Here is a 25,282-nt window from a genome sequence, read left to right as displayed (position 1 = left end):
GGTCTGGCTTTTCCTGTCTCTGGGCTCCTGTTCTCCTGACCTCATGTCCTGGCTCCTCACCGGAACTGGTAGCCTCTCCAGGGCTAGAAGCGACTGGCTTTTGTGTTGCTCTGGTCTCTGCTCACGGTTCTCAGGACTTTACCGACAGGCCATTCTCAACACTGGTGACCAACCTTGGGCAGGGGTGGTCAAGGCCTCAGAAGAGGGAGAGGGAGGGCTTAGCCAGGGGAGTCCAGGAGATGGCGGGGGGGGGGGCGGGTAGGTGGGCAATGAAGGGATGAGAAGGAGGTCAGGAGGGCCTGGCCATAGTAAATTCCAGCAGGGGGCAGGGATTTGCTAGGAGCAGAGTGGGGTAAGGACCCGCCTTGTCCCCTGAGCAGCTGTGTGACACGGGCCAGCCTGTCCCTGGTGGGAGCTCAAAGGGAGCAGAAGTGTGCTCTGTGGTGTGCACCTGCGCATGCCCTGCTCGTCTGTGTCTGTGTGAGAGGTCAAGATGAGACAAGCGGGACCTAGGTTTGGTCCACACTTTGGTTCAGTTTGGTGTCAGCTGGCTGCAGAGTCTCAGGATGCCCTCACGATGGGGTGTGGCCCACAGACCCGGGCCCCAGCTGACTGTACCGGGGGGTTAAGGGGAGCGGGACTCCCTGTGGGTTACTTCCAAGGGGCTGACCAGAAAGGGACCTGCGTCACCCTCTTTATCCACATCTCCATCCCCAGCCAGCTCTGAGCCTCTCCTGGCATCGGTGGGGAATTTGTTTTGGAGGAAACAGGTGTCCCAGGACAACTTTAACTCCTGGGGCCTCAGGGGTGGTGTAGGTGGAGGGTGGCTTCAGCTTCCGCAGTGCAATTCTGTCTCCTAGTGTTTGGAATTGGCTCACCCTCTGGTGCCTTTGTTTTCTCCACTTTTGGAATTTCTCCCTCTTGTCCCTTGTCTGGTTGGCTGAGCAGTAGGGGGACTCACGGCTCTGCCACCCCAGGGAAGCCGCCTCACCTCCATGGGCCTCGGTTCCTCTTCGGTAGATGTGGGGTGTCTTGGCTCCCCCAGCTCTGACACAGGGGCAGGGCCCCCCTCCCCCAGGAGTCCAGGACGGCTCCTGGATGGTCGGCGGGGAAGGATAGGGGCTCAGGCAGAGTCTGGCACTCATGTTTATTGCAGGTCAGCAAGAGCGAGGCTCAGAGGCAGTGTCACTCCTCATCGTGCATTTTTTGCTGAGAAAGAATTAAAGGTGTGAGGGGGCAGCTGGCGGGAGGGAGGAAGGGTGTGGGGAGGAATCTCTAGGGCTTTGAGAGGCCTAAGGGAGATGCCCTTAGTGGGGAGAGGTTCAGGCCTCAGGAACCTTGGGGTCCCATTTAGGGGTCCTTGTGGTTCGGGGGGGTGGGACTGGGCTTTCTAAGGAGGTTCCAGTCTGTGGGGGGCTTCTCTGAGCAGGAGGGGGGATGCTCAGGTGTGAGTGCTGTGGGACCCTCAGGGCTATCCAAATACAGGGGAAGGAGTGCCCACTAAGAGGGCACTGACATTGGGGCCGCGCTGCTAGGGGGCTGAGTAACGGGGTCTGGGGAGGGACCCACCTTGGCGCCGATGTCGCGGCTCTTGGCCCGCAGCTTGTTGACCTGGGACTCGGCGATGTCCGCCCGCTCCTCTGCCTCATCCAGCTCGTGCTGCACCTTGCGGAACTTGGACAGGTTGGTGTTGGCCTGTTCCTCCTGCGGGGGTTCGGGGGGGCGGGGGGATGAGGCGAGAGGAGCCAGGGGTTATTAGACTCCCAGCCTGGGGGCCGGCTCCTTGTCCCCTCCTCCAGGCCTGGGCCCCATCGGGGTCACTCACCGCCTCCTCGGCCTGGCGCTTGTAGGCCTTGACCTTCAGCTGCAGCTTGTCCACCAGGTCCTGCAGCCGCAGCAGGTTCTTCTTGTCCTCCTCCGTCTGGGGGCATATGCACGGGAGAAGCCAGTTTTTTTTGTGGGGGCAAGAGCGATTATCTCTCCCTCCCTCACCACCCCATCTTCTCCTCACGCCTTAGCTGCTCTTCCCTCCAACAGGCCAGGTCAAAGAGGTGGTGGGGAAACTTCATCTCTGACACTACTTATAGGTCAAAGGGCACGGCAAGGTCCTCGGTCCAGGATCTAAAAAGCAAGGAGGGCTGTGGCCCTAAGGTGAGAAATGGGAGGAGGGGCTCGGAACCAAACGGGATTTCTTCATCTGATAATATGGAGACATCAGGGCTGTTCCAGCTCTCATCTGGAGCACCAGAGGCGCTCTTGGCCAGTGGTTCTGGAGTGACCAGAGAGGACGAATGAGGAAAGCAGAAAGAAGGGATTATCAAAATCCAGATCATTCTAATCTATCATAACCCAATATACGTTGTACTGGGTCAGGTATCGGGCACCAGGATCAGTGGCTCCAATGTCGCGTGATCATTCCTGATCATTGCACGTGCTAGGATGCTATTGCCACTTATGCCCACAATACACCCGAAGTTCTACATCTGTATCTCTTTCCTGTGTCTCTCATATCCAGCTGTCAAACGGACCAATACCCCCTTTCTCTGTCTCTCCTGCCCAGGCACACTGTGAAAATAACAGGTCAAAGGCATAAGCTCTGAGCTATACAGATGGAGGGCTTAGAACATTTTGGGATTTCTTTCTCTAAGGCCTTCTGTTTGTGGTCCCAGAAGTTCCATGGAAGATCTGAGCCTTTTCCCATCCCTGACTTTTATCACTAAAATGCCACACAATGCCCCTGCCTCTGAGACTGGTGGAAAGATTGCTTGGACTGTTCTGAAGCCTTCATGGTAGCGCTTCAGGTTATTAAAAAACTGGGGAAATGCTGGTTCAAAGAGCTTTCAAGAAGTAGAAGTAGATTTTCCCTTCGCTAGAAAAATTCATGGACTCAAGCCAAACTATCTGCAGAGATTGTGAAAGAAAATTAATCTCAAGACAGCTTCTCAAGGAGCAGGTGGCAAGAGGGCTGGGTGGCTCTGTGTGGGGCCTGTGTGGGTCAGGAGGGGGGGGCGAGGGATGTGCTTTCACGTCCACTCCTAAGGCCCTGGCCCCAGAGCAGCCGCCGTGCCCGCACCTGGTAGGTGAGCTCCTTGATGCGACGCTCACTCTTCCTCATGCCCTTGATCGACTCCGCGTTGCGCTTCTGCTCGGCTTCCAGCTCATTCTCCAGCTCCCGCACCCGGGCCTCCAGCTTCTGCAGCTGCTTCTTGCCGCCCTTGAGGGCGATCTGCTCGGCCTCGTCCAGCCGGTGCTGCAGGTCCTTGATGGTCTGCTCCATGTTCTTCTTCATGCGTTCCAGGTGCGCGCTGGTGTCCTGCTCCTTCTTCAGCTCCTCCGCCATCATGGCGGCCTGTGCACGGCAGAGAGCGTAAAAGAACAGGACCCCGGGGCCTCCTCTTTCCCATTAAGGATCACCTCTTTCCCATCCTGCCGTTTGCTCCCTGAGGCCCTCAAACCCACAGAGTGGCAGAGTCACTGCTGTTACAGCACAGTGGCCTGGCCTGGACCCACAGGCCTGGTTCGAGTCTTTTGGGGAGGGCAAGAAGGGGAGCGGTCACTCACGTCCGTGATGGCCTTCTTGGCCTTCTCCTCAGCGTTCCTGCACTCCTGCACTGCCTCCTCCACTTCGCCCTGAAGCTGGGACAGGTCTGCCTCCATCTTCTTCTTCTGGTTGATGAGGCTGGTGTTCTAGATAAAGGCAAAGAAAACTATTGAATGTCTGCTTTGCTGCCTGATTCTACACTTTTTTTTTTTTCTTGCGGTACGTGGGCCTCTCCCGTTGCGGAGTATAGGCTCCGGATGCGCAGGCTCAGCGGCCATGGCTCACGGGCCCAGCTGCTCCGCGGCATGTGGGATCTTCCCGGACCGGGGCACGAACCCGTGTCCCCTGCATCGGCAGGCAGACTCGCAACCACTACGCCACCAGGGAAGCCCAAAAGTCCCATTTTAATACAGCAAGCTGAGGCTGGCTGTCTTCTAGAGGTAGGATATCACATAACAGCGTGCATTCCACGACTCCCAGATTTGTGATTTTGCCAGGCACCACCAATCCACCATGACACTCTTAGCTTTTAAGTGTAGACCCCTTTCTCAAGGTTGTGGTTCCGCAGCCATGACTAACAGAGGCGAGCTGGTCCCAGAGATGAAATAATTTATGATCCATGTGCCTGGACATATGCTTTCTCAGGCCATCTGATTCAGAGCATCGCTAGGTGTCCTGGCTCTGCTGCTCGGCAGGTTTCTCCTGGCCTCTCACCTGGGAGTGCAGCAGCTGCACCCGCTCGCTGGTCTCGATCAGCTCCTGCTCGGCCAGCTTCCGGGACCGCTCCGTCTGCTCCACCACGGCCCGCAGCTCCTCCAGCTCGGCCTGCAGCAGGTTGTTGCGCCGCTCCACGATGGCGATGTTCTCCTTCAGGTCATCGTTGGCACGGACCGCGTCATCCAGCTGGATCTGGGTGTCCTGCGCATCAGGAGAGTGGGCGTGAGAGAGGCAGCTGGGCTCTGGCCCATCAGAAGGCCGTCAGCTGAACCGGATGCTGCGGAGAGCCCCTGGCGGTGGCTCAGGTGGGACCTGTGGGAGGTGCCTGCGACGGCCCCGGGGCAGGAGGGATCTGGTGCTGTGATGGGACGCCACCCCCCAACTCGGCCACCGCCCCTCTCTGGGTGAGGTGACTTCCTGCTTCCAAGAGTCACCAGGTACCTTCAGCAAGCTCTGGAGGCTCTTCACTTGCTTCTGGGCCTCGGCGGCCACGCGGTTGGCGTGGCTGAGCTGGATCTCCATCTCGTTGAGGTCGCCCTCCATCTTCTTCTTCACCCGCAGGGCCTCGTTGCGGCTGCGCGTCTCCGCGTCCAGGGAGGTCTGCAGGGAGTCCACCACCCGCAGGTGGTTGCGCTTCGCCTGCTCCATCTCCTCGTCCTTCTCTGCCAGCTTCCGCTCCATCTCTGCCTTGATCTGGTTGAACTCCAGCTGGGCCCGCAGGATCTTGCCCTCCTCGTGCTCCAGGGAGGCCTGGAGGTGGGTGGGGAGACAGGGTCCGAGGACGTCAGGGCACAGGGTACATTGGGGAGGGAGGCTGGGAGGATGCAAGGTGTCAACCAAGAGGAGAAGAGCTGAGAAGAGATGGGGAGGGGGGACCTGCATCCCAGGCCATCCGGGTGCTCTGGGGGAGGAAGTGCTGGATACCCCCAGTTTCCTCTGTCAAGGAAAGTGTTCTGAGCTCACAACTGTCAAGACCCTCCAGCACCAACACTGCGTGATCCTGACCCATCTAAAATAGCACAGAAAAGGGAAGGATTTTTACAACCAGAAATTCGAACATTTCTCCTTGTTTCCCAGGTCTCTCACCCTGTAGTGAAAAAAGTTAGAAGCCCCAAATCTCAGGGCTATCGCTAGGTTCTTACAAATGAACAGTAACAATAGCTAACATATATTAAGCGCTTAAGCACGATACCTCGTTTAATCTTCATAATAGTTATGCATAAAATCTCATGAGGTGTGTACAACTGATGCCATTTTACAGACGAGAAAACCGAGGTACAGATAGCTTAAGGAACTTGCCCAATGACAAAGTGGTGGTCCTGAAGCCAAGTTTCAAACTCAAGTCTGTTTGAGTCCGGAGCCCATGCTCCCACCCCGTCTGAGGGGTTGTTATGATGGCCAGGTTTCAACTTTATAAACCCAGTGGGAAACAAACCTATGATCAAGCTGTGCGTGGCATTTTCCTTTGCACAGACCTTGGCTTTGGAGGTAGTCATGGGTAGTGGGTATATGACCTTGGACTCAGAATAAGGAGCTGATAGATTTTGTCTTGGGTCTGCGTCACCCCCAGGTGAGGGAGAGTGCAGAGTCAGAGACAGGAGGGCAGGGGTGGGTAGGAGAGGGTCGGAGGCAGGGGTGCAGGCAGAGCCAGGTCTCACCTCGGCCTCCTCCAGGGCCGACTGCAGCTCCAGCTTCTCGGCCTCCAGCTGCTTGCGGACCTTCTCCAGCTCGTGGATGGTCTTTCCACTGGAGCCCAGCTGCTCGGTCAGGTCGGAGATCTCCTCTGTGGGAGGGGCGGGCCGCTCAGCTGGGGGCAGCCGGGCTCCAACGGGGGGCACGCCTCTAGGAGCCGCTGGGCGGCGCCACGTGCGGACCCTCCCTGCCCCGCCCCCGCCCCCGCCCCCGGCCTGGGCCCGCACCCTGCAGGTTCTTGTTCTCCCGTTTGAAGGTCTCCAGGTGCTCCAGGGACTCCTCGTAGGCGTTCTTGAGCTTGAAGAGCTCGGTGCTGAGGGAGCGCGCCTCCTTCTGCGAGGACTCCAGCTCCGACTGCGACTCCTCGTACTTCTGCTTCCACTCAGCCAGGATCTGCGGGGACGGGACGCGGCTCACCGGGCAGCCCCAGCCCCACGTCCAGGGGCGCCCAGGCCCCTCTCCTGGGCTCAGCCTCCTCCCAGCCTCTGCCTCCTGGGAGGACGTTCCTGACTCCCGCCTGCCCGCCTGCTCTGGCCCCTGGCTGCGAGTCCCCAGCCTGGGCCCACCTTGTCGAAGTTCCTCTGCTTCTTGTCCAGGGCCGCGGCGGCCGCGTTGGAGCGCTCCACGTCCACCATCAGGTCTTCGATCTCATTCTGCAGCCGGTGCTTGGTCTTCTCCAGCGAGGAGCACTTGGCGTTGACGGCCTCAACGGCCTCCTCGGCGTCCTGCAGCCTCTGGGCCAGCTTCTTCCTGCCCGGCGCGGTTGGGTGTATGTGTGTCACTCTACTTGGGAACAGCGGGGCCTTGGGACGACCCCTCCCTGAACTGCCAGATGAGGAGGGCCTGGCCCTCCCACAGAGCTCCTTGGGACACTGAGTAGCCCTTCAGACCCTGGAACCCCAGCCTCCAGGGAGCCAGGGCTTCGGGTGCCTAGAACAGAGGCTCTTCCCTACGGGGAGCAGCATCAGGGTGGCAGCCCTCACTTCTCCCCACCCAGGCTGATCGGCGGTAGCTCCTCTGACCAACAAGCTTTTTGCTCGTCTTATACGTGAGCATCAGGTATAACCCGGGCCAAAAGCTCGCCCGTCACAGGAAGTGAGTCAGGGCCAGCCAGGGTTCACTCAGAGTGCAGGATCCCAGCTCCCTCGCAAGCACCTGTATTGCCCACCACGTTTCTCCCCACCTCCTCTCTTCCACCTCAAATCTGCCTCCCGTGCCCACTCTGCCTGTCTCTACCCATGTCCTCTTGAGCCTTCTTCTCTTAGAAGCAGGCTTGGGGGCTGCCCAGGACTCACTTGGCCTCCTCCAGCTCCTCGGTCCTCTGGATGGCGTCCGTCTCATACTTGGTCCTCCACTGGGCCACCTCCGAGTTGGCCTTGGACAGGACGCGCTGCAGCTCGGCCTTGGCCTCCGTCTCCTCCTCGTATTGCTCCCGCAGCAGGTCACAGTCGTGCCGGGCTGACTGCAGCGCGTGGGCCAAGGCGTTCTTCGCCTGGGAGGGGCAGCACCGGGAGGTGGGTTCAGCATCTGGGAAGGTGGGAGGGAAGGCCCTGTCCCCATTCTCCAGATCCTTTTCATATCTATGAACTTCAACCAAGCCCCAGCCTGCTTCAGGGTGAGGGCTGGTGTGGAATCTCAACATCTTAAGGTACCTTCCCAGTTTGCCCATTCCTTCCAAATAAGAAAGGAGGCACTCAGTGATGTTCGGGTGTGGCTTAGCTGAAGAGTGGAAGAACCTGGCCTGGAGGTTTTTTCATTAGCAGCCTCTCTGCAGCTTCCAGGCTCCATTTCTGAGGTTGGTTGCCCCAGGGCTGCCATCAATCCTGTCTGCTGCCCCGTAGCCGGGCCTCACCTTGCCCTCCTCCTCCAGCTGCCTCTTGAGGTCCTCCAGCTGCTGGGTGTAGGAGAGCTTCCCTCGGGTCAGCTGCAAGATCAGTGCCTCCTTTTCCTCCAGTTGCCGGGACAGCTCACCTGCAGGTGGGAACAAGGGTTTGTGGGCCATGGAAGGGGGCAACTGATGCTCTTCCGTGAGGCAGGCACAGGGCTGGTTAGGGGCACCCACCGTTCTCCGTCTGCAGCTTGGCTCGCTGGGTGGAGAAGTCATTGAGGGAGCGCTGGGCCTCTTCTAGCTTCGCCCGGTACTCGTTGGCCTGGTCCTCCAGTGTCCGGGACACCTTCTCCAGGTTTGCCTTCAGGCGGTAAGGGACAAGAGAAAGGTGAATGTGGGAGGGGCTGGGTTGACTGGAGGAAGGAAGGGAGGGCCAAGGTTGGGGAGCGCACAGAGGCAGGGGGTGGGAGGTGAAATGGGGCGGGGCTGGAGGGGCACAATCTGGAGAGGATGCATGAATTAAAGAAGGGAGAGATGGTGAGGAGATGGAGACACAGGTGGAGGGCAAGGCAGGTGCAAGGGAGAGAGGGAGAGAGACCAGAGGGTGACGAAGGGAGTGAGAATAAGAGCGATGGCAGAGAGGAAGTGGAAGGAAGGCACACTGCGAGGCTGTGAGAGAGGAGAGGGCGAGGAGAGGAGAGGAGAGGCCCACCTTGGCCTTGATGATCTGCTCCATGTTGGAGGTGACGTCGTCCAGCTCCAGCTTGAACTCGCTCTTCTCCTTCTCCAGCTTCTGCTTCACGCGCTGCAGGTTGTCGATCTGCTCGCCCAGCTCGGCCACGCTGTCGGCGTGTTTCTTGCGCAGGGCGGCCGCCGTGGCCTCGTGCTGCAGCGTGGCCTCCTCCAGGTCCCGCCTCATCTTCTGAAACTCAGCCTCGCGCTTCTTGTTCATCTCGATCTGCACGGACGTGGCCCCGCCGGCCTCCTCCAGCCGCTCACTGATCTCCTCCAGCTCCCGGGACAGGTCTGAGCGCAGCTTCTCCACCTTGGCCCGGGCAGTGCGCTCGGCCTCCAGCTCTTCCTCCAGCTCCTCGATGCGCGCCTGGGCAGGGTATAGGGGGCTCAGACCCACCGCCTGACCCCTCCATCAGAGCCCCCTCCCCAGGGCTCTAGAAGGCTCCTGGCCAAAGCACCCAGGTCCTGCAGAGCAGTGGTTCTCACCAGGGGACATTCTGTACCCCAGGGGACAGTCAACAAGGTCTGTAGACAGTTTTGATTGTCGTGACTTGGGGAGGGGGTGGGTGTTGCTACTGGCATCTAGTGGGCAGGGGCCAGGCAGGCTGCCAAACATCCTATAATGCAAGACCGTCAGTGGGAATTTGGTTGAAGCCAAACTCTCAAGGCATTTCCCGGAGGGGCATCTCAGACCCAGTCTGCGCATCGGCAGCCCTGAATCCTGAGAATCTGTCTTCAGAGAGGGATCTTGAGATCCCGTGAGGTCCTGGGTCTCAAAGATTCCACAGATTCACTAGTGGAATTCATATTCTGCTAATGATAAGGCAGGAAAGCTGGTGCTTGTATTTTCCAAATATTTGCAACAGTATGCCTCCAAATAATCAAAAGCTTTTGTAATCTTCCGAATTAACCACAAACTCCAATCAACCACATTCCTCACTCTCCAGGGCTTACTTTATTTAGGCCCAGGGCTCGGTTCCAGCTTAATTGTTCCCTTCCAGGCCCGGTGAGTGCTAGCAGGGTGCCCTCCTCTGTATCATGTCCCTACCTTCTGGTCTTAGCCTTGGCCTGACTAAATTGGCAGAATGTCCCATTTACAATTTTGATCTGTTGTCTGACTAGCAAGGAGCAAAGGGGAGGATTGGTGGGATCCCTTCACCTGTGGTTATGGATGGTGGTGATGGAATGTGTGTGAGGGGGTCCTGGGAGCAGGAGAGAGAGAACCACCAGACCCTTGCTCCCAGGATGGAGAATGGGGACTGAGTGCAAGAGCTTGGGCAGGAAGAAGGAGGAGCCACAGCCCACTGCCAAGACCTGGTGAGGATAACAGCACAGTTGTTCTGGGTTCAACAGTCAAAGAGGTTGCCCAGACCAGGCTAGGAGAACCTGGGGATGTCCTAATATTCAGGCTAAAACCCAGAAGGGGCACCCAAGAAGATGGGAGGGAAGAGTATCACTGAAGGCAGACCAGCCCCTGAGCAGCCCCCAGAGGAGGGGAATTGTGTTCATGTGTCACTTGCACCCTGGGCCATCGACCCTGAATGCTGAGGGGAGATTAGCTCTCTCCACTAGTGGCCTCATAAGAAAATGAGAGGATAAATAGCTGAGTCCCTGTGGCCTTGGGGCCACTATGTCCAGATGTGGCCGTATAGCTTCTGCAGCTATGAAATGGGAACGAGAGTACCTGCCTTCCTTGCTTCCAGGGCTCTTCTGACAAACATGGGACTAAAAGCACATTAAAATTCAGTTCATTAAAGGCAAGGGAGACTCTGGCTGTTAATTCAATCTCCTCCTGCAGAGGGATGAGAAAGCCATGCGAAAGACAAAAGAACATCTTCTTGCAGGTGGCTGGCTCACTTCTCTAGCCTGAGCTATATTAAAATAACATATATATGTTGCCTCCTGGTTGACAAAGTGGGTTCCTGTACAATGTCTCTTCTGGTCCTCTGCAAGGCAGGGGTCATTAGTCCCATTTTACAGATGAAAGGAGAAGCTGAGGCTCAGGACGGGGAGTGACTTGCTTAAGTTTGCGGGAGTTGACTCCATATCACGGTGCTCTGTGGGGATCCAGCCTGAGTTAGTGGCTAGGGTAAATACCCGGGAAGAATAAGAACAGAGCTTCCCATGGCAAGGTGCTCCATGAAGGCCCTTCTCACCCCCATGAAGTGGGGAGAAGCACCAAAAGTAAGGGTTAGAGGAGAACGGAGCCCTACCAATTGTCCCAGAGCAGAAAACCCATGAGGTGGAGCATAGCTCAGCAAGAGAAGCCCTTTTAGTAAGTATGATCCCCACCCTCTCCCCCAAATAGTCCTGCTGAAATAAGACACTATTGCTCTAATGGGGGAAGGCTGATGTTCCCAAGTGCCTGTAAGTCAGGGCTGTTGGGCCCTCCGGGCGGCTTGGAGTTCTAGATACTGTCTAGAACCCTAAGCAGCTCCTACAGCCTCAGCTGCCTCAGCGCCATTGAGCTCCCGGTGGCTACACCCAGAAGAACTTCACCTGGTTTTCCTTCAGTTTCTTCTGCAGCTGAAGGGCCAGTGCCTGCTCATCCTCAATCTTACTGTTCAGCTGATTAACGTCAAACTCCTTCCTGGAGGAGAAGAGGGTGGCAGGTGGTTTTCCTTTCCCTGTGCCCATCCTCTCCTTCTGCCTCGGTATTCGAGGACCAGTCCCCTCCCCCTGGCCCCGAGGGTGAAGGTTGGGGGTGGGGGCTGTGTGCCCAGAGCAGCCTTGCCCAGAGGTGCTGCAGCACCTTGCACTCTAACCCTCAGGCCAGACACCCTCAGTAGCCCTTCCTGGCCGCTGCAGGCTCCTACTTCTTGAGCTTTTCTTCCAGCTGCAGCTTGTCGTTCTCTAGGTCCATGTTGCTCTCCTGGGTCAGCTTCAGGTCACCCTCCAGCTTCCGCTTGGCTCGCTCCAGGTCCATGCGCACCTTCTTCTCCTGCTCCAGGGATCCCTCCAGCTGGTGGAGAAAAGAAAATGAACAGGATGTAGGAAACCTGAGATCCACAGTGCATCCTCTTCTGCTCCCGTCTAAACCCAAAGTCCAATGGGATTGGAAGTCAAACCAGCAGAGTTAGCCCTGCAAGCGTGAAGCATTAGAGACCCAGCCTAGTGAGGAACTGTAGAAAGAAAAGGGCCCCAGGGGTCATGGAAGTTAGTTCTAGGGATTGGGAACCCCTTGGCCATTGGTGTTGCCTGAAAAATCCCAACCTGAGAGGGATGGAGCATGGTTGTTACTACTCACATCATCCACCTGCTGCTCCAACTTGACCTTGGCCTTGGTCAGGGTGTTGACCTTGTCCTCCTCAGCCTGAAGGTCATCCAGGGCCTGTTGGTGGGCCTCTTGCAGAGCTTTCTTCTCCTTGGTCAGCTTGGCAATGATCTCGTCCAGCCCAGCCATCTCCTCTGTCAGGTTCTTCACCTGTTGACCAAGAACCCCATCCCCTTTAGGGTCAAAGGTCACCAACCTGGAGACATCTGTGGAGACCTCCAATGCCAAGGACCTGGGCCACACTCAGGTCTGGGAATCCTGAGGAGACTTGGGCTGGAGCCAGAGGGAGCTGCCCTCACCTTGTTCTCTGTGGCGTGCTTCTCCTTCTCCACCTTGGCCAGCGTCAGCTCCAGGTCATCAATGTCCCTCTTGAGCTCAGAGCACTCGTCTTCCAGCTTGCGCTTCTTGGCCGTGAGCTCGGCGTTCATCTCCTCCTCGTCCTCCAGCCTCTCGGTCATCTCCTTCACCTTGGCCTCCAGCTGGATCTTGTTCTTGATCAGCTGGTCGCAGCGTTCTTCTGCATCAGCCAGGTTGTCTTGTTCCTGGGAGAAGAGGACAGAGAGGAGAGATCCAGGGTCTTAAAGAGAGCCAGAGCTCTGAGACTCAGTCCCTGGTGATGAGATGGGCTATAATCCAGGGGAGGGGAGAGGAGAAATGGTCTCACGGCCTGCACTTGGAGCTGCAGGTCGTTCTTCTCCTGCAGCAGGGACACCATCTTCTCCTCCAGCTCCTTGCGTCGAGCCTCCGACTTCTCCAGCGTCTCTTTGAGGCGCCCAAACTCCTCCTTCATGGTGGCCATCTCCTTCTCTGTCTCTGCACTCTTCAGCAGCGGTTTGATCTTGAAGTAGAGCTTCATCCAGGGCCAATTCTTGACCCCCATGAAGGCCCGAATGTTCCACTGGATTACCAGCAGGGCATCCCTGGCAAAGAAACATGGAGGCAGGGAAGGGCACTGTAAAAGAGCGCTTCGCAATCATGGGGCCAGCAGCACTCGGCTCCCAGCACATCTAAGCAAGTTTGTAGGCACCTGACGGCAGGAACCCTGTCTTGTAGCCTTGATAGGCAACCCCACCTCAGCATAACCACACTGAACATGGAGTTGCTCCATAAATAGTTATTGATTGATCAATTCAACAAAAGGGCAGTTTATATCTTCCTTACTGGAGTATTAGTAGCTATGGAAGCTACCACTTCCACAGTAGAATGTCTACCACAGTAGAATGTCTACCGTGTTCGGTGTTTCTAATCTCATAAGAACCTCAAGCATGTTAAAAATATGATATTTTCCATTTAGGAATATCTATAATATATGTGTAAGTTATGAAGCATGAAACAAAATGACTGTCCATGAACTCATCACCCAAACAAGAACTAGAGCATTGCCATCGCTGATTCTGTCTGTGGGCTCCACCCCATCCCCTTTCCTGGTCCTTCCACCAGAAGCAGCCACTACCTCAAATCTTGTGTTTTTTGTTTCCTAACTTTTTCAAAAAATATTTTAACCATGTGTGTATGCATCTTTTAACAATATGCTATTTTAAAAATTATTTCTGAGATTTATAAAAATTGCATCACACAATAAGTATCCTTCTGTGACTTGCTTTTGTTTACTCAGCAATATGCTCTTAAGGTGCAAACGTATTGTACCATGTAGTTTTAGTTCCCTCCTTTTTCATTGCTTTATAATATTCCCCTGAATGAGTACACTACTATTCACCCATTCTCCTGTGGATGAAAATTCAAGTTGTTTCCAGATCTTCGCTATTTTGACCAATGCTACTATAAAGATTCATTTTTTGTCTCATGTTGAACACGTGCAGGAGTTTCTCTGTGGGAATGCACTCAGGAGTGGAAAGGTATGTAACTGTTCAACTTTAAAAGAAAATGATACATTGTTTTCCAAAGAGATTGCACACATTTACACATCCATAAGCAGTGGGTCAGACTTCTTGGTTTTTGTCAATCTAGTGTTTTAAAACGGTATCTCATTGGAGTCTTAATTTGTATTTCCCTAAGGGGAATTTTCTTTTTTAAAGAATTCAAAATGAGACCCAGAGTGGCAAAGTCACTTGCTCAGGCTAGCTAGTAAGTGGTGCAGCCAGGATTTGAATTTAGGTCTCCTGACCCACGCCACTTCGCTCTGCTTGTCTGCCTCTTACATCTCTGGGAGTGCCTCTCTCTTTCCCTCCAGCCTCACCTGCGCTCCAGGATCTTCTTGAACTCAATGCGCATGAGCTGACCCCGGGCTTGTGCCTGGATTCGGGTGATGATGCGGCTCAGCCTCTCGTCCCGCATCTCCTCCAGCAGCCCCAGCAGCCCCGCCTTGAAGAACACCTGGGGGTGAGGGGTAGAGCCAAGGGGGCCACAGCCTCAGAGAAGGGTAGTCAGGGTGGAGGGAGAGTGTGGGAGACCCTGGCTCAGCTTCCCAGGGCCCTGTTACCCACACATCCTAGACCTGGGAGTGAAATGTGAAAAACAAGACAGAAAGGAAGCCTGGGTTCCAGCCCTTTGTTGATACGGGTAGCCAGGAATCAGGCTACCAGCTGGTCCACTCAGCATGGTCGCACATCCTGCAACGCCACCCTAAGGGGCTCTAGACTCACCTTGGTGTGGCCAAACTTGTACTGGTTGTGGTCAATGTCCAGGGAGCCCAGCAGCTTCTCTGACCCTTTCCTGCTGTCAATGAACTGGCCCTCAGGGATGGCTGCCGGGTTCAGGATGCGGTACCTGGGAGGGAGGTGCCCGTAGTTACCCACGTTCTGCACTGATCTGCTCTGCCCAGAGAATCTGAGGCCACCTGAAGACTCCCCTCCCACCTGAGGCTGCCTATGCTCCCCCTGTTCCCTGAGCCCTGGGGGGCCCTGGTACCCACCTCTGCCGGAAGTCCCCGTAGAGGATGCGGTTGGGGAAGCCCTTCCTGCAGATGCGGATGCCCTCCAGCACGCCATTGCAGCGCAGCTGGTGCATGACCAAGGGGTTGTCCATCACCCCTGTGGCAGGAAGGGAGAGGGAGGGGGTCAGCCTTAGGGCAAGTGGATGCCAAGTGCCCTCTCCAGACTAGACGCTCGTGCATCGCTCACCGGGAGCCTTCCGTTCATTGGGGATGAGGCAGCGCACAAAGTGAGGGTGGGTGGTCCTCAGGTTGGTCATCAGCTTGTTCAGATTCTCCTGGGGGTGGATGAGAGTTGGAGGTCAGGAGCCACAGGGACCATCCCTTTGGTCCCTGAGCCCTGGGACCCAGACAACCTGTCACCAGAACCCTCAAAGGGATAGGGAGCTGATACATAATTTATGATGTGAGTTCAGGCTTGTATAGAATTTACATGCCAAAAATGACCACATAACTCTAGCTTCTTTTCTCTCCAAACTCAGAGCATCAGGTTAGGGTGGTGCAGACAAAATGCTCTGGGCTGGGCCTGCCCACCACAAGTCTCTTGGCATCCCTGGGCCCTTCTTACCCGGTGGAGGGCCGATACTGTCTGAAATGATGAGCCCTTTTTCTTGCCTCCTTTGCCTTTACTGCTGTCCCCTAATAACAAGAGAAGGAATGATGAACAAGGGCTTGAAAACGGAGGAGCCCTCAGGTAGGGACAAGGCTCTGCTGCTCACTAGATGTGTGACTTTGGGCAAGTTATTCTCTAAGTCTCAGTTTTCTCATGAGGAGGAGAAGATTAGAAAAGATCAAGCATGGAGCGTGCCTTTCCAGTGCTTGGCACAAAGCAGGCATTGAAATAACATCTGTGCTTTCTCTTCCCGTTCCCTTCTAACCCCTACCCATGCTTACATCTTTCCACTTTCTACTTTTCTTCTTGTACTTTACCCTCATCGTTTCAGTTCACACCCTTTCTCTTCCTTCTCTGAACTGGAGGCTCGTTTGTTCTACTGTATGTTCAGTGATCCTCTCAACATTTACTGTGACCTCCTGCAGGCACGGCTCCATGCCAGGCCTGCTGCAGTGATGTGCGTGCCACCCTCACTGATCTTCAGTTGCTCAGAGTCTTGAAGAGATGCACAGCATGTACAACAACGTCCATAACCCAAAGGGCAAAATGGTACTTCCACAGAAGGGGTAGAGATGGGCCGCTGTGGGATCTCCTGACCCCCTCCCGTGGCTCACGGGCTCCCTCCTGCCTTTAGAGTTGTGTGCTTTGAAGCAGCGGGATCCTGGCCCCTTGCACCTCCGGAACTGCTCTGGCAGTGCAGGGCTGCCCTCTTACCGACATCAGTGGAGGCATACGAGGAGAAGAGTGTGGCCATGAGCTTGAGGGAGGACTTCTGGTACAAGCCCACTACTGTCTCGTTGAGCGGGTCTTTGTTCTTCTCCAGCCAGCCTATGATGTTGTAATCCACCGTGCCGGCGTAGTGGATCAGGGAGAAGTGGGCTTCCGGCTTCCCCTTGATATTACGCGGCTTCTGGAAGTTGTTGGACTTGCCCAGGTGGTTGTCGTACAGCTTGGCCTTGAAGGTCATGTCAGTGGCCTTGGGGAACATGCACTCCTCCTCCAGGATGGACATGATGCCCATGGGCTGATGGCAGGGTGGGGAGGGGGAGAGCATCACTGAGTGCACTCCCAGGCTTGCAGAGTCCCATACCCCGACAGAGGAGAGACTGCAGCCCAGTGTAGCAGGCAGGCCACAGAGAGCCTGAGCTGGTACCTCGTGTCCCGATACAGGAAGCCAATATTCCTGGAGTTAACCTAAATCCGAATACATTCAGATCTGGGCAATGTAACCTTTCTGCCCCAGTGGACCCAGAGAAGAGCCCTGTACTCCCAATCCCCAGCCCCCGGCCCCCCAGGGCTCAAGAACAGCCCCTTCTTCCTGAATGGCTCCCTGCCCCAGCACGGGGTGAAGGCTGGGACAGAAATGTGTCAGAGGCACCAGACTACAGGGCAGGCCAGACTCCTGCCTATATGACGGGTAACAATCGTTCAAGGAACGGTTAGCGGGATCCAGGTTCTGCACAATGTCCTGCACTTCAGAAAGTGTAGCAGCTCTTGACTTTTCTTGGGACAGGGATCCTACTGAGAATTTGGCGAATCCAAAGACTCCCTCCCCAGAGAAATGCACACACACACACACACACACACACACACACACACACACACACACACTTGCATATACACCTTGCCCACGACCAGTCCACACACACTCTTACATACAATTTCAGGGAAATCTGAGGCCTCTGGAAGAGGAGCACCCTGGATAACTATGCAGAGCTTGTGGGGAAGGCCCTGTTTTCTGACTGGCCGCGGCTGGGCTGGGGGAGGGGCAGTTGCTGCGGCCTCTGGCCTCCATCAGCAATGGAGCCCCGGGAGCAAGCGAGCACTGAGAGCCTCCCACCAGCTCCGTCCTGTCTCCTCTGAGGAACCTCCATATATAAGAGGAGCTGAACACAGGCTTATCCTCAGCCAACAGGGAGAGGGTGGGAAGCTGACATGTCTAGTTTCAGCCTAGTTTCTTCCCACGAATGACACTTCTCATGGGGTGTCAGAGGGGGCAGGAGCCCTCTCCTTCACTACATCCCCCTCTTAAGACCCTGGGAGGTGTCCACGAGACAGGAAAAGGTCTTAGGTGTTGGGGAGAGAAGGAAGGGCTGGACCTGTGTACGCTTGTGATGTCACGGTGTGTGAAAGCAGGGCTTGGGGTTCTGGGACTAGTTTCCTGGGTGTAGAGGGACAGGGCTGCCACTTTGTCTGGGATGGCGGGTGAAGGGGACCGGGCGGAGGGGCCGAAGCGGCACCTTCTCGATGAGGTCGATGCAGGCCTGCAGGTCCATGCCGAAGTCGATGAACTCCCACTCGATACCCTCCTTCTTGTATTCCTCCTGCTCCAGCACGAACATGTGGTGGTTGAAGAACTGCTGCAGCTTCTCGTTGGTGAAGTTGATGCAGAGCTGCTCAAAGCTGTTGAACTACAGAGCGGGGGGTGGGGGAGGGGAGCGGGTCAGGCGGGCAGCTGTCCGTGGCCCATGCGGTGCGCCCAGGGCCGCGTCCAGCCCGGCAAGGGGTGCAGCTGGCCCCTCCCCTCCCCTGTCAGGGCGGGGAGGGAGGGCGCCCTGAAGACACATGACCGTCTCCACCAGAGCACACCGCCGTCCCCGCGCCTGGCCTGCAGCCGGCTCAGCCAGCGGTGGCTGCCTGTGCGAACCAGTGAGTTACTGTTCTCCCGGCCCCGGGGCTCCCCACTCACGTCGAAGATCTCGAAGCCGGCAATGTCCAGGACACCTATGAAGTACTGGCGCGGCTGCTTGGTCTCCAGGGTGGCGTTGATCCGTGTCACCATCCAGTTGAACATCTTCTCGTACACGGCCTTGGCCAGCGCCCCAATGGAGTAGTACACCTGCTGGACATTCTGCCCCTTGGTGACGTACTCGTTGCCCACCTTCACCCGAGGGTGGCACAGCCCCTTGAGCAGGTCAGCTGAGTTCAGCCCCATGAGGTAGGCGGACTTATCAGCATCTGGTGGAGAAGGAAAGGGATAAGCAAGCACTTTCAGCAGACGTCTTTCCCTGCCCAGGACCATCAGGTCCTGCCTTTCTCGTTAAAGAGCTGCAAATAGGGACTTCCCTGGTGGTGCAGTGGTTAAGAATCCACCTGCCAATGCAGGGGACACGGGTTTGAGCCCTGGTCTGGGAAGATCCCACATGCCGCGGAGCAACTAAGCCCGTGCGCCACAACTACTGAGCCCGTGTGCCACAACTACTGAAGCCTGCACCCCTAGAGCCCGTGCTTCACAACAAGAGAAGCCACTGCAATGAGAAACTCGCGCACTGCAACGAAGGGTAGTCCCCGCTCGCCCCATCTAGAGAAAGCCCACGCACAGCAACGAAGACCCAACGCAGCCAAAAGTAAATAATAAATTAAAAAAAAAAAAAAGAGTTGCAAATAGAGGCCTGAAGGGCACAAGGCTTGCAATGGTGACACAGCCAGTGTGTGCCCGAGTCAGGCTGGAGCCCAGGCCCCTCCCTCACCCCAGGCCCTCCTACCACACTGCATCCCTTCATCTCTCCAGGGCAGGCACTGTGGCTGATGCTGTCCTCTGCTTCTTTCCTCCTTTGTCCCCAATCCCAGGATCTAGCCCAGGACTGGGCCTGCTCTACCCTGAATCTATCTGTTGGCCAACATGGCCGGCTGGGAAATCAAGCTTCCTAACAGCATGTTGGTCACCCTCCCCCAATCCCCAGCTCTCCAAATGTGCCATCCAACATATGATATCTATTTAGAAGGAATTTATTTGGTTGAATTTCAAGAGTTTTGTGATAACTGGCAACATGCTATTGTGAAACTGAGACTTGGCATTTGATCTGGACAGACATGGAGAAGGGGTCCTTGAAGGTGGGCCAAGAGGAACGTTCTTGGGCGTTTGTCCAGCCCTGTTCACACCCCTTCACATCTCCTTCTCAAAGGATTCTCGAGATAGCCTTAGAGGGAGCTGGGAAGGGCTTTCGCTCCATTCCACTGAGGGGGAAACTGAGGCCCAGCGATGTGGGTGATGTGCCAATGCCCTGAGCTGTGTCCTGACCCTTGGCTTCCTGCCTCCCAAACAGAACATGGCACGGAGGCTGCGAGGGGCTCACCCAAGGCCTGGGCATCCCTCACATACACACTGCATTAGTGATGGGGGTGTGCAGAGATCAGTTCTCTGCTTTCCTGGGCTTGGGGGTGTCTTGGGTGCAGAAGGAAATCTCCCCAATTCACTTCTGCTCTGTGCAGTTGGGTTGAGAAGCTAGCGGGATTGAGAGGTGCCTCCTTGTCTGCCCACTTCTCCCATGTCCCTGCCTTCACCCACCCACAAGCCTCAGGTCCTCTGGGAGCCAGCCTGTCTGGGATGCAGGGTGGCGTCTGGCTAGGTTCTAATGGAGAAGAAAGCCTGGAGCCTGGGCCAGGTGGACTTGGGGTGGGGCTGAGCCCGCCCTGGGAGAAAGCACAGCCTTTCAACCACCTGCTTCTCCTATTCCTGGTTTCTTTCCACTTTCTCTATCGAGGTCCTAACATCGCTACTGTGAACATAACTCCTTAAAAATCATTGAAAGGGGCACATCCCTGGTGGCGCAGCGGTTAAGAATCCGCCTGTCAATGCAGGCGACACGGGTTCAATTCCTGGTCTGCAAAGATCCCACATGTCGCGGAGCAACTAAGCCTGCGAGCCACAACTACCGAGCCCACGTGCCGCAACTACTGAGGCCCGCGCTCTTAGAGCCCGTGCTCCGCAACAAGAGAAGCCGCCGCAATGAGAAGCCCGCGCACTGCAACGAAGAGTAGCTCCCGCTCGCCCCAACTAGAGAAAGCTCACGCGCAGCAACAAAGACCCAACGCAGCCAAAAAAAAAAAATCGTTGAAAGGCACCCCTTTAGGACACAGAATGGGAGACCGTGCTCCCAGAGGACCGTCTCTGCATGACGGGCAAACGCCCATCCCCTCAGGCCTTCTCAGCGCCTGCTCTCCTGTCCTCGAACCTTCAGTGCCGTCGGGCTCCGCCTGCTCCTCCCGCTGCTTCTGCTTGAACTTCATGTTTCCGTAGTGCATGATGGCGCCCGTCAGCTTGTAGACGCCGGCCTTCTCCTCAGGAGTGAAGCCCAGCACGTCGAAGGCGCTCTGGGGCAGGGCAAGAGAGGCAGAGTGGGTGGCGGGGCAGGCGGCCCAGGAGCCCCGGGACCCGCCCACTGCCTCCTAGCTCACATCCGTGGCCGCCAGCTCCTCGGAGTCGTCGATGGAGGCCACAGACACCTCCCCCTGAGACACGAAGGCGTAGTCGTAGGGGTTGTTGGTGACCAGCAGCATGTCTGTCCAGGCGGGGGACAGGGCAGGGGACAAGGGGGTGGGAGGGGGCACGGTGGGGGGCAGGGGTGGGATGAAGGAAAGAGCGGGAGCAGGTAGAGAGGAGGACCGTCAGCAAGGACCAAGGGGAGGACCCAGAAGAAAAGGAAAAGTGGGTGGCGAGGACCCAGGGTGGGAGGATGGTGGGCGAATGACAGGTGGGAGAAGGGGAGACAAATGCAGAGGAGAAGGAGTAAAGCAGCAAGGAAGGGTGGAAAGGGAGGCAAGAATTGACACAGGGGAGTCCAAGGTGAGGGAGGAAGAGAAAGGCAATGGGCAGATGGAAGGAGGGGGGGTGAGAAGTCTGGTGGGACGGGTGAGGAGGAGGGATCTGCCCTGCACAGGCGGGCTTGCGGAGGGCGCTGGGGGCAGCAGGGCCATCGGGCTGGGCTCACCCAGCAGCTCTGGCTTCTTGTTGGACAGGATCTGGTAGAAGATGTGGTAGTTCCTCTCAGCCTTCAGCTGGAAGATCACCCGGGACTTCTCCAGGAGATCTGAAGTGAGGAAAGGTGGGGAGGCAGGTAAGGAGGGAAAAAGCCAAGCCAGCAACAGGGTGGAGGTCAGGGGAGAAGGGCTCTCATGGCAAGTGGAGAGAGCCCGGGGAAAGATACGGTTTAAAGGAAGAAGAATTCTAAAGCCAAGAGGCAAATGTAGACAGAGACAGAAGATGGAGGGGAAATGTTGAGGTGGGGCATCCGGCGGGAATGAAGGCAGAGGTGGAGGACCCAGAGGTGTGGGCAGGGCTCCCCATGTACTCACAGGTTTCTATGTCTGCAGAAGCCAACTTTCCAGTGGCTCCAAAGTGGATCCTGATGAATTTCCCCTGGGGGCAGATGGGACAAAGAGTGAGAGAACTGGCCAGAAGAGATGCACGGAGATCCTGGACCTCATCGCAACCCAGAATGCCCTGGACGGTTCTGGAAATGTAAATGACTTCTTTGGAATCCCAGTTTAGTATCAGTAAAACAGGGAAGAGGATGCCCATCCCCACATGCCACCCAGGGATCTCTGAGCAGAAACGACACAGGAGGGGACTTCCCTGGTGGTCCAGCTGTTAGGACTCTGCTCTCCCAATGCAGCGAGCCCACGTTCAATCACTGGTCAGGGAACTATTAATAGATCCTGCACACCACAACTAGAGATCCCGCATGCCACAATGAAGATCCCACGTGCCACAACTAAAGACCCAGGTCAGCCAAATAAATAAATATTTTTTTAAAAAAGAAAGAAAGGACACAGGAATGAGCACTGATAGAATGTGTCCTGTTTGTACCTCTGATATGATCTCTTGTAATCCTCCCAATAACCAGCAAGGTAGCTACTACTACCTCTGTCTCACTGATGCAGGAACTGGGGCTCAGAGAGGTGTGGGGACTTACTGGGCAGATGGAATGCTGGGGAATTGGCTCCAACGCCCACGCTCTCTTTCCACTTCCAGTGTGGAAGAGCTTTGGAAACAGTCATAAGGAAAATCTAGAATGTGGCCCAAATCAGCCCTGTTACTCGGCTCTGGAACAGCTGTGGTAGCTCTGGGTCTCTTTTCTTGAGTTCCCAGCACTCGGGGGCCAGGCTGAGTGGGGAGGGTATGGAGTGTGTGTGTGTGTGTGTGTGTGTGTGTGTATGTGTGTGTGTGTGTGTGTGTGTGTGTGTGTTATTTGATATCCCAAAACCAAATGCAGGACAATCAACCAGGTGGGGTGACTGTTGGCAAAACTGCACCCCCCTTTTTTTGTTGAGGCCGCATAAGGCCAGTTGGCAGTGGTCAGGTGCACTCACGAAGCGGGAGGAGTTGTCGTTCCGGACCGTCTTGGCGTTGCCGAAGGCCTCCAGGGCGGGGTTGGCCTGGATGATCTGGTCCTCCAGGGTGCCCTGCAGAGGGAGCAGAGCGTGGGGCTGCATCTCCAGTCCACCTCCAGGTGGTGGTGGGGAGGGCGGGGGTGTGGCCGGATGGACTGCTGGGGGGTCTGCAGCTCCAACGGGTCATATTCAGACCCTCAGAGTGTGTGTCTCCTGCCAGGTAGGTCTTGAGCTCAGGGGTGCAGTCCACACTGTTTCCCAGGGCAGGGCTAAGGGTCACCTGGTCAGCCCACCCCCCCGGTCCCCCTCTGCCGAGCCCGTGGCCCACCCGGCACCTTGGTTGCATTGACGTTGTCCTTCTTGCCACGGTCACCTATGGCTGCGATGCTGGCAAAGTACTGGATGACACGTTTCGTGTTCACAGTCTTCCCTGCCCCAGATTCTCCGCTGGGGGCAACAGGGACCCATCAGAACCCAGATTCCCATCGTCCTCCATTCAAAGTTCAGCACTGCACCCTCCTCTCTGAGAGTCCCAGCCATCTAATCTCCTCCCCCGGGGCCCAGCTCCCTGCAGAGTCTGCCCAGCACTGTAGGTCACTCCGGCATTCCTCGGAGAGCCCAGTTCCTTGCAGTCTCCGCCTTAAACCTTTCCTCCCCACCCCATCACCCCCAGGAATCAGCCTGGGTCCCCCCCAGCCCACGCCCCTCTGTGGGTGGATGGTGTTTGCTCACGTGATGAGGATTGACTGGTTCTCCCGATCTGGAAGAGAAAAGAGCAGAGGCAATGGGGTCAGGGCTGAGGGCCCAGGTCCACGGGTGTGGGGCTGAGGGGCCACAGGTCAGAGCAGCCAGCCCACCTGTCAGCATGTACTGGTAGGCGTTGTCGGAGATGGAGAAGATATGGGGCGGCGCCTCGCTCCTCTTCTTGCCCCGGTAGGCGGCCACCACCTCGGCGTTGTACACCGGCAGCCACTTGTAGGGGTTGACGGTGACGCAGAAGAGGCCCGAGTAGGTCTGAAATGGAAGATAGGGCAGTCATGAGAAGTTGGAAGGGAGAGCCTGGGATGGGCAGTGGTGACAGGCAGAAGAGTCCCTGGTCAGCCCAGCTGGCTCCTCTCTTCCTGCAGCTGACCAGGGATGGGATAGGGGCAGAGAGCCCTTTGGGAGCGTTCCAACCCCCTCCCCGTGAGAGAATCGCCCCGGCCTACTTTGGACTCTGTGCAGGACAGGCTGCCCGCCGTGTGCAGGACACACTCACGTAGATCATCCAGGCTGCGTAGCGCTCCTTGAGGTTGAAAAGCACTGCAGGCTCGTGCAGGAAGGTCAGCATGGCCATGTCCTCAATCTTGTCGAACTTGGGCGGGTTCTGCTGCAACACCTGGTCCTCCTTCACGGTCACCGTCTGGGGAGGGGGTGGGGCAGTAGGACAGGGGTGACCACACTCCCACCAGGACCCTTGCCAGCCTTGCCCACTTACCTCCTCCCAGAGTACAGGCTGTGACCTGGCCTCGTTCCCCTAGCTCTTCTCTCACCAGTGCCTGGGCCCTAGCCCATAGCTTCCCATGACACCAGATAATTTACCTGCCCACTGTCTCGCCCTTTCTAGAGACTGTCCTAGAGTCCCTGTGTCTTGCCAGTTCCCCAGACCCTGTGCCCATGAGCATCACCTTTCAGTCCCTGCTTAATTGTCTAGGGATGGCCACTCTCTGACCTGTGCACACACACCTTACCCTGACTCCTGGGGGCAGTACTTCAGGGCATCAATTGCTCAGGGCAAACCTTGCCACTAATGGAAAAACATCTCACCCATCTACCCTACACTCTTCATTGGTCACTGTCAAATGGTTCGATCTCCACTGGTCAGTTTGCCGTGCCCTGACGTCATGAGATCCTGCAAGTAGGTATTCCAGCATTTTTTACAGTGGAGAAAGCTGTGGATCGAATAACTAAATGATTTGCCAGCATGGTGGCTGCTAGTGGCAGAGCTGGGTTCAGGGTCAAAGTCCCCAGAGGTTCTGAGCCACTGCTGCTGACCAGTGGCAGTTCTCGTGGCCAGCATGAGGGACCAGGACTGTGGATTTCTGAGTGCCAGTCGTCAGCTCTGGACTGAACTCAAGAGTTCCTGCTCTTTGCGTTCATCGGTAAAAGTTTGCTCTTGGTATGGCTGGGGAGGACTGGGGAGACTCGGTTCATGGAGGAAACTGAGGCAGAGTGGAGGGACGCAGGTTTGAGAAGGGAGCTTCATTTGATGCTGTGTCTATGCCCTCTTTATCTACAAGTCCCCTCTGAAGAGGAAACCAGCTGAGGTTTTCGGCCGCCAGCATCCTCTCTGGCAACGGGCTGGCGTGGGGCCTCGTTACACCTGCTCAGACCTAACAAGAAAGGTCAGTTCTTACTCAGATGCTGGGCTTCTCGAGGGGGTCACCCAGCACCCCCGCTGGCTTTGGCTCTTCTCCAGAGCCCCTCAGCTCCCACTGCATGTGGCTCCACCCTGCACCCACCACCCCGTGCTGTGCCCCACGCACCTTGCCGTTCTCCGTCTCGGCAGTGACCTTGCCTCCCTCCCGGGACAAGATCTTGGCCTTGACAAACTCTTCCTTGTCATCCGGCACGAAGCACTCAGTGCGGATGTCGAAAGGCCGAGTCTGGGCCTCTAGACGCTCCTTCTCTGACTTGCGGAGGTACTGGGCCGCCGCCCCGAAATCGGCCATCTGGGCATCGGTCATCCTGTCCCTCCTCTGCGGCTGAGACAGGAGGGCCCAGGCCTCAGTGGGCAGCATTGCCCTCTGCCCCTGACTCTCTGCCCCACCCCCTCACCACCTGGGTCCTATCAGTCTCACCTCCCTACCTGGCCTGGGTCCAGCCCTCCCCAACTCGGG

At 56.5% G+C, this 25,282-nt stretch overlaps 1 protein-coding gene across 2 annotated transcripts; it reads right to left on the bottom strand.

The window, feature by feature from the left end:
• Window positions 1-1,134: 1,134 nt before the first annotated feature.
• On the bottom strand, window positions 1,135-25,152 carry LOC307182856 (myosin-6; the record flags this gene model as incomplete). Of its 2 annotated transcripts, none has more annotated exons than XM_079914482.1 (37): window positions 24,929-25,136; window positions 23,662-23,805; window positions 23,261-23,417; window positions 23,136-23,163; window positions 22,739-22,850; window positions 22,383-22,475; window positions 21,366-21,429; window positions 21,002-21,100; window positions 20,469-20,572; window positions 20,246-20,384; window positions 17,980-18,248; window positions 17,531-17,701; window positions 16,005-16,314; window positions 15,246-15,316; window positions 14,868-14,955; window positions 14,660-14,777; window positions 14,391-14,514; window positions 13,985-14,121; window positions 12,452-12,707; window positions 12,087-12,329; window positions 11,761-11,937; window positions 11,330-11,475; window positions 11,013-11,103; window positions 8,491-8,880; window positions 8,013-8,139; window positions 7,803-7,921; window positions 7,246-7,442; window positions 6,517-6,700; window positions 6,178-6,343; window positions 5,917-6,041; window positions 4,700-5,008; window positions 4,256-4,459; window positions 3,562-3,687; window positions 3,074-3,349; window positions 1,826-1,921; window positions 1,570-1,704; window positions 1,135-1,209 (listed from the first exon to the last, which is right to left on the bottom strand). In XM_079914482.1, the coding sequence occupies exons 1-37, from the start codon at window positions 25,127-25,129 to the stop codon at window positions 1,186-1,188; spliced, it is 5,820 nt and encodes a 1,939-aa protein (XP_079770608.1). In that variant the 5' UTR covers window positions 25,130-25,136. The 2 variants fall into 2 exon arrangements, with proteins under 2 accessions (XP_079770608.1, XP_079770607.1); XM_079914481.1 differs by having other exon boundaries at window positions 1,186-1,206; window positions 24,929-25,152.
• Between the last annotated feature and the right edge of the window lie 130 nt (window positions 25,153-25,282).

This window comes from Stenella coeruleoalba, assembly GCF_951394435.1.
Source record: "Stenella coeruleoalba genome assembly, chromosome: 2".
Taxonomy (NCBI): Eukaryota; Metazoa; Chordata; class Mammalia; order Artiodactyla; family Delphinidae; genus Stenella; species Stenella coeruleoalba.
This window is presented reverse-complemented; position numbering and strand designations above follow the sequence as displayed.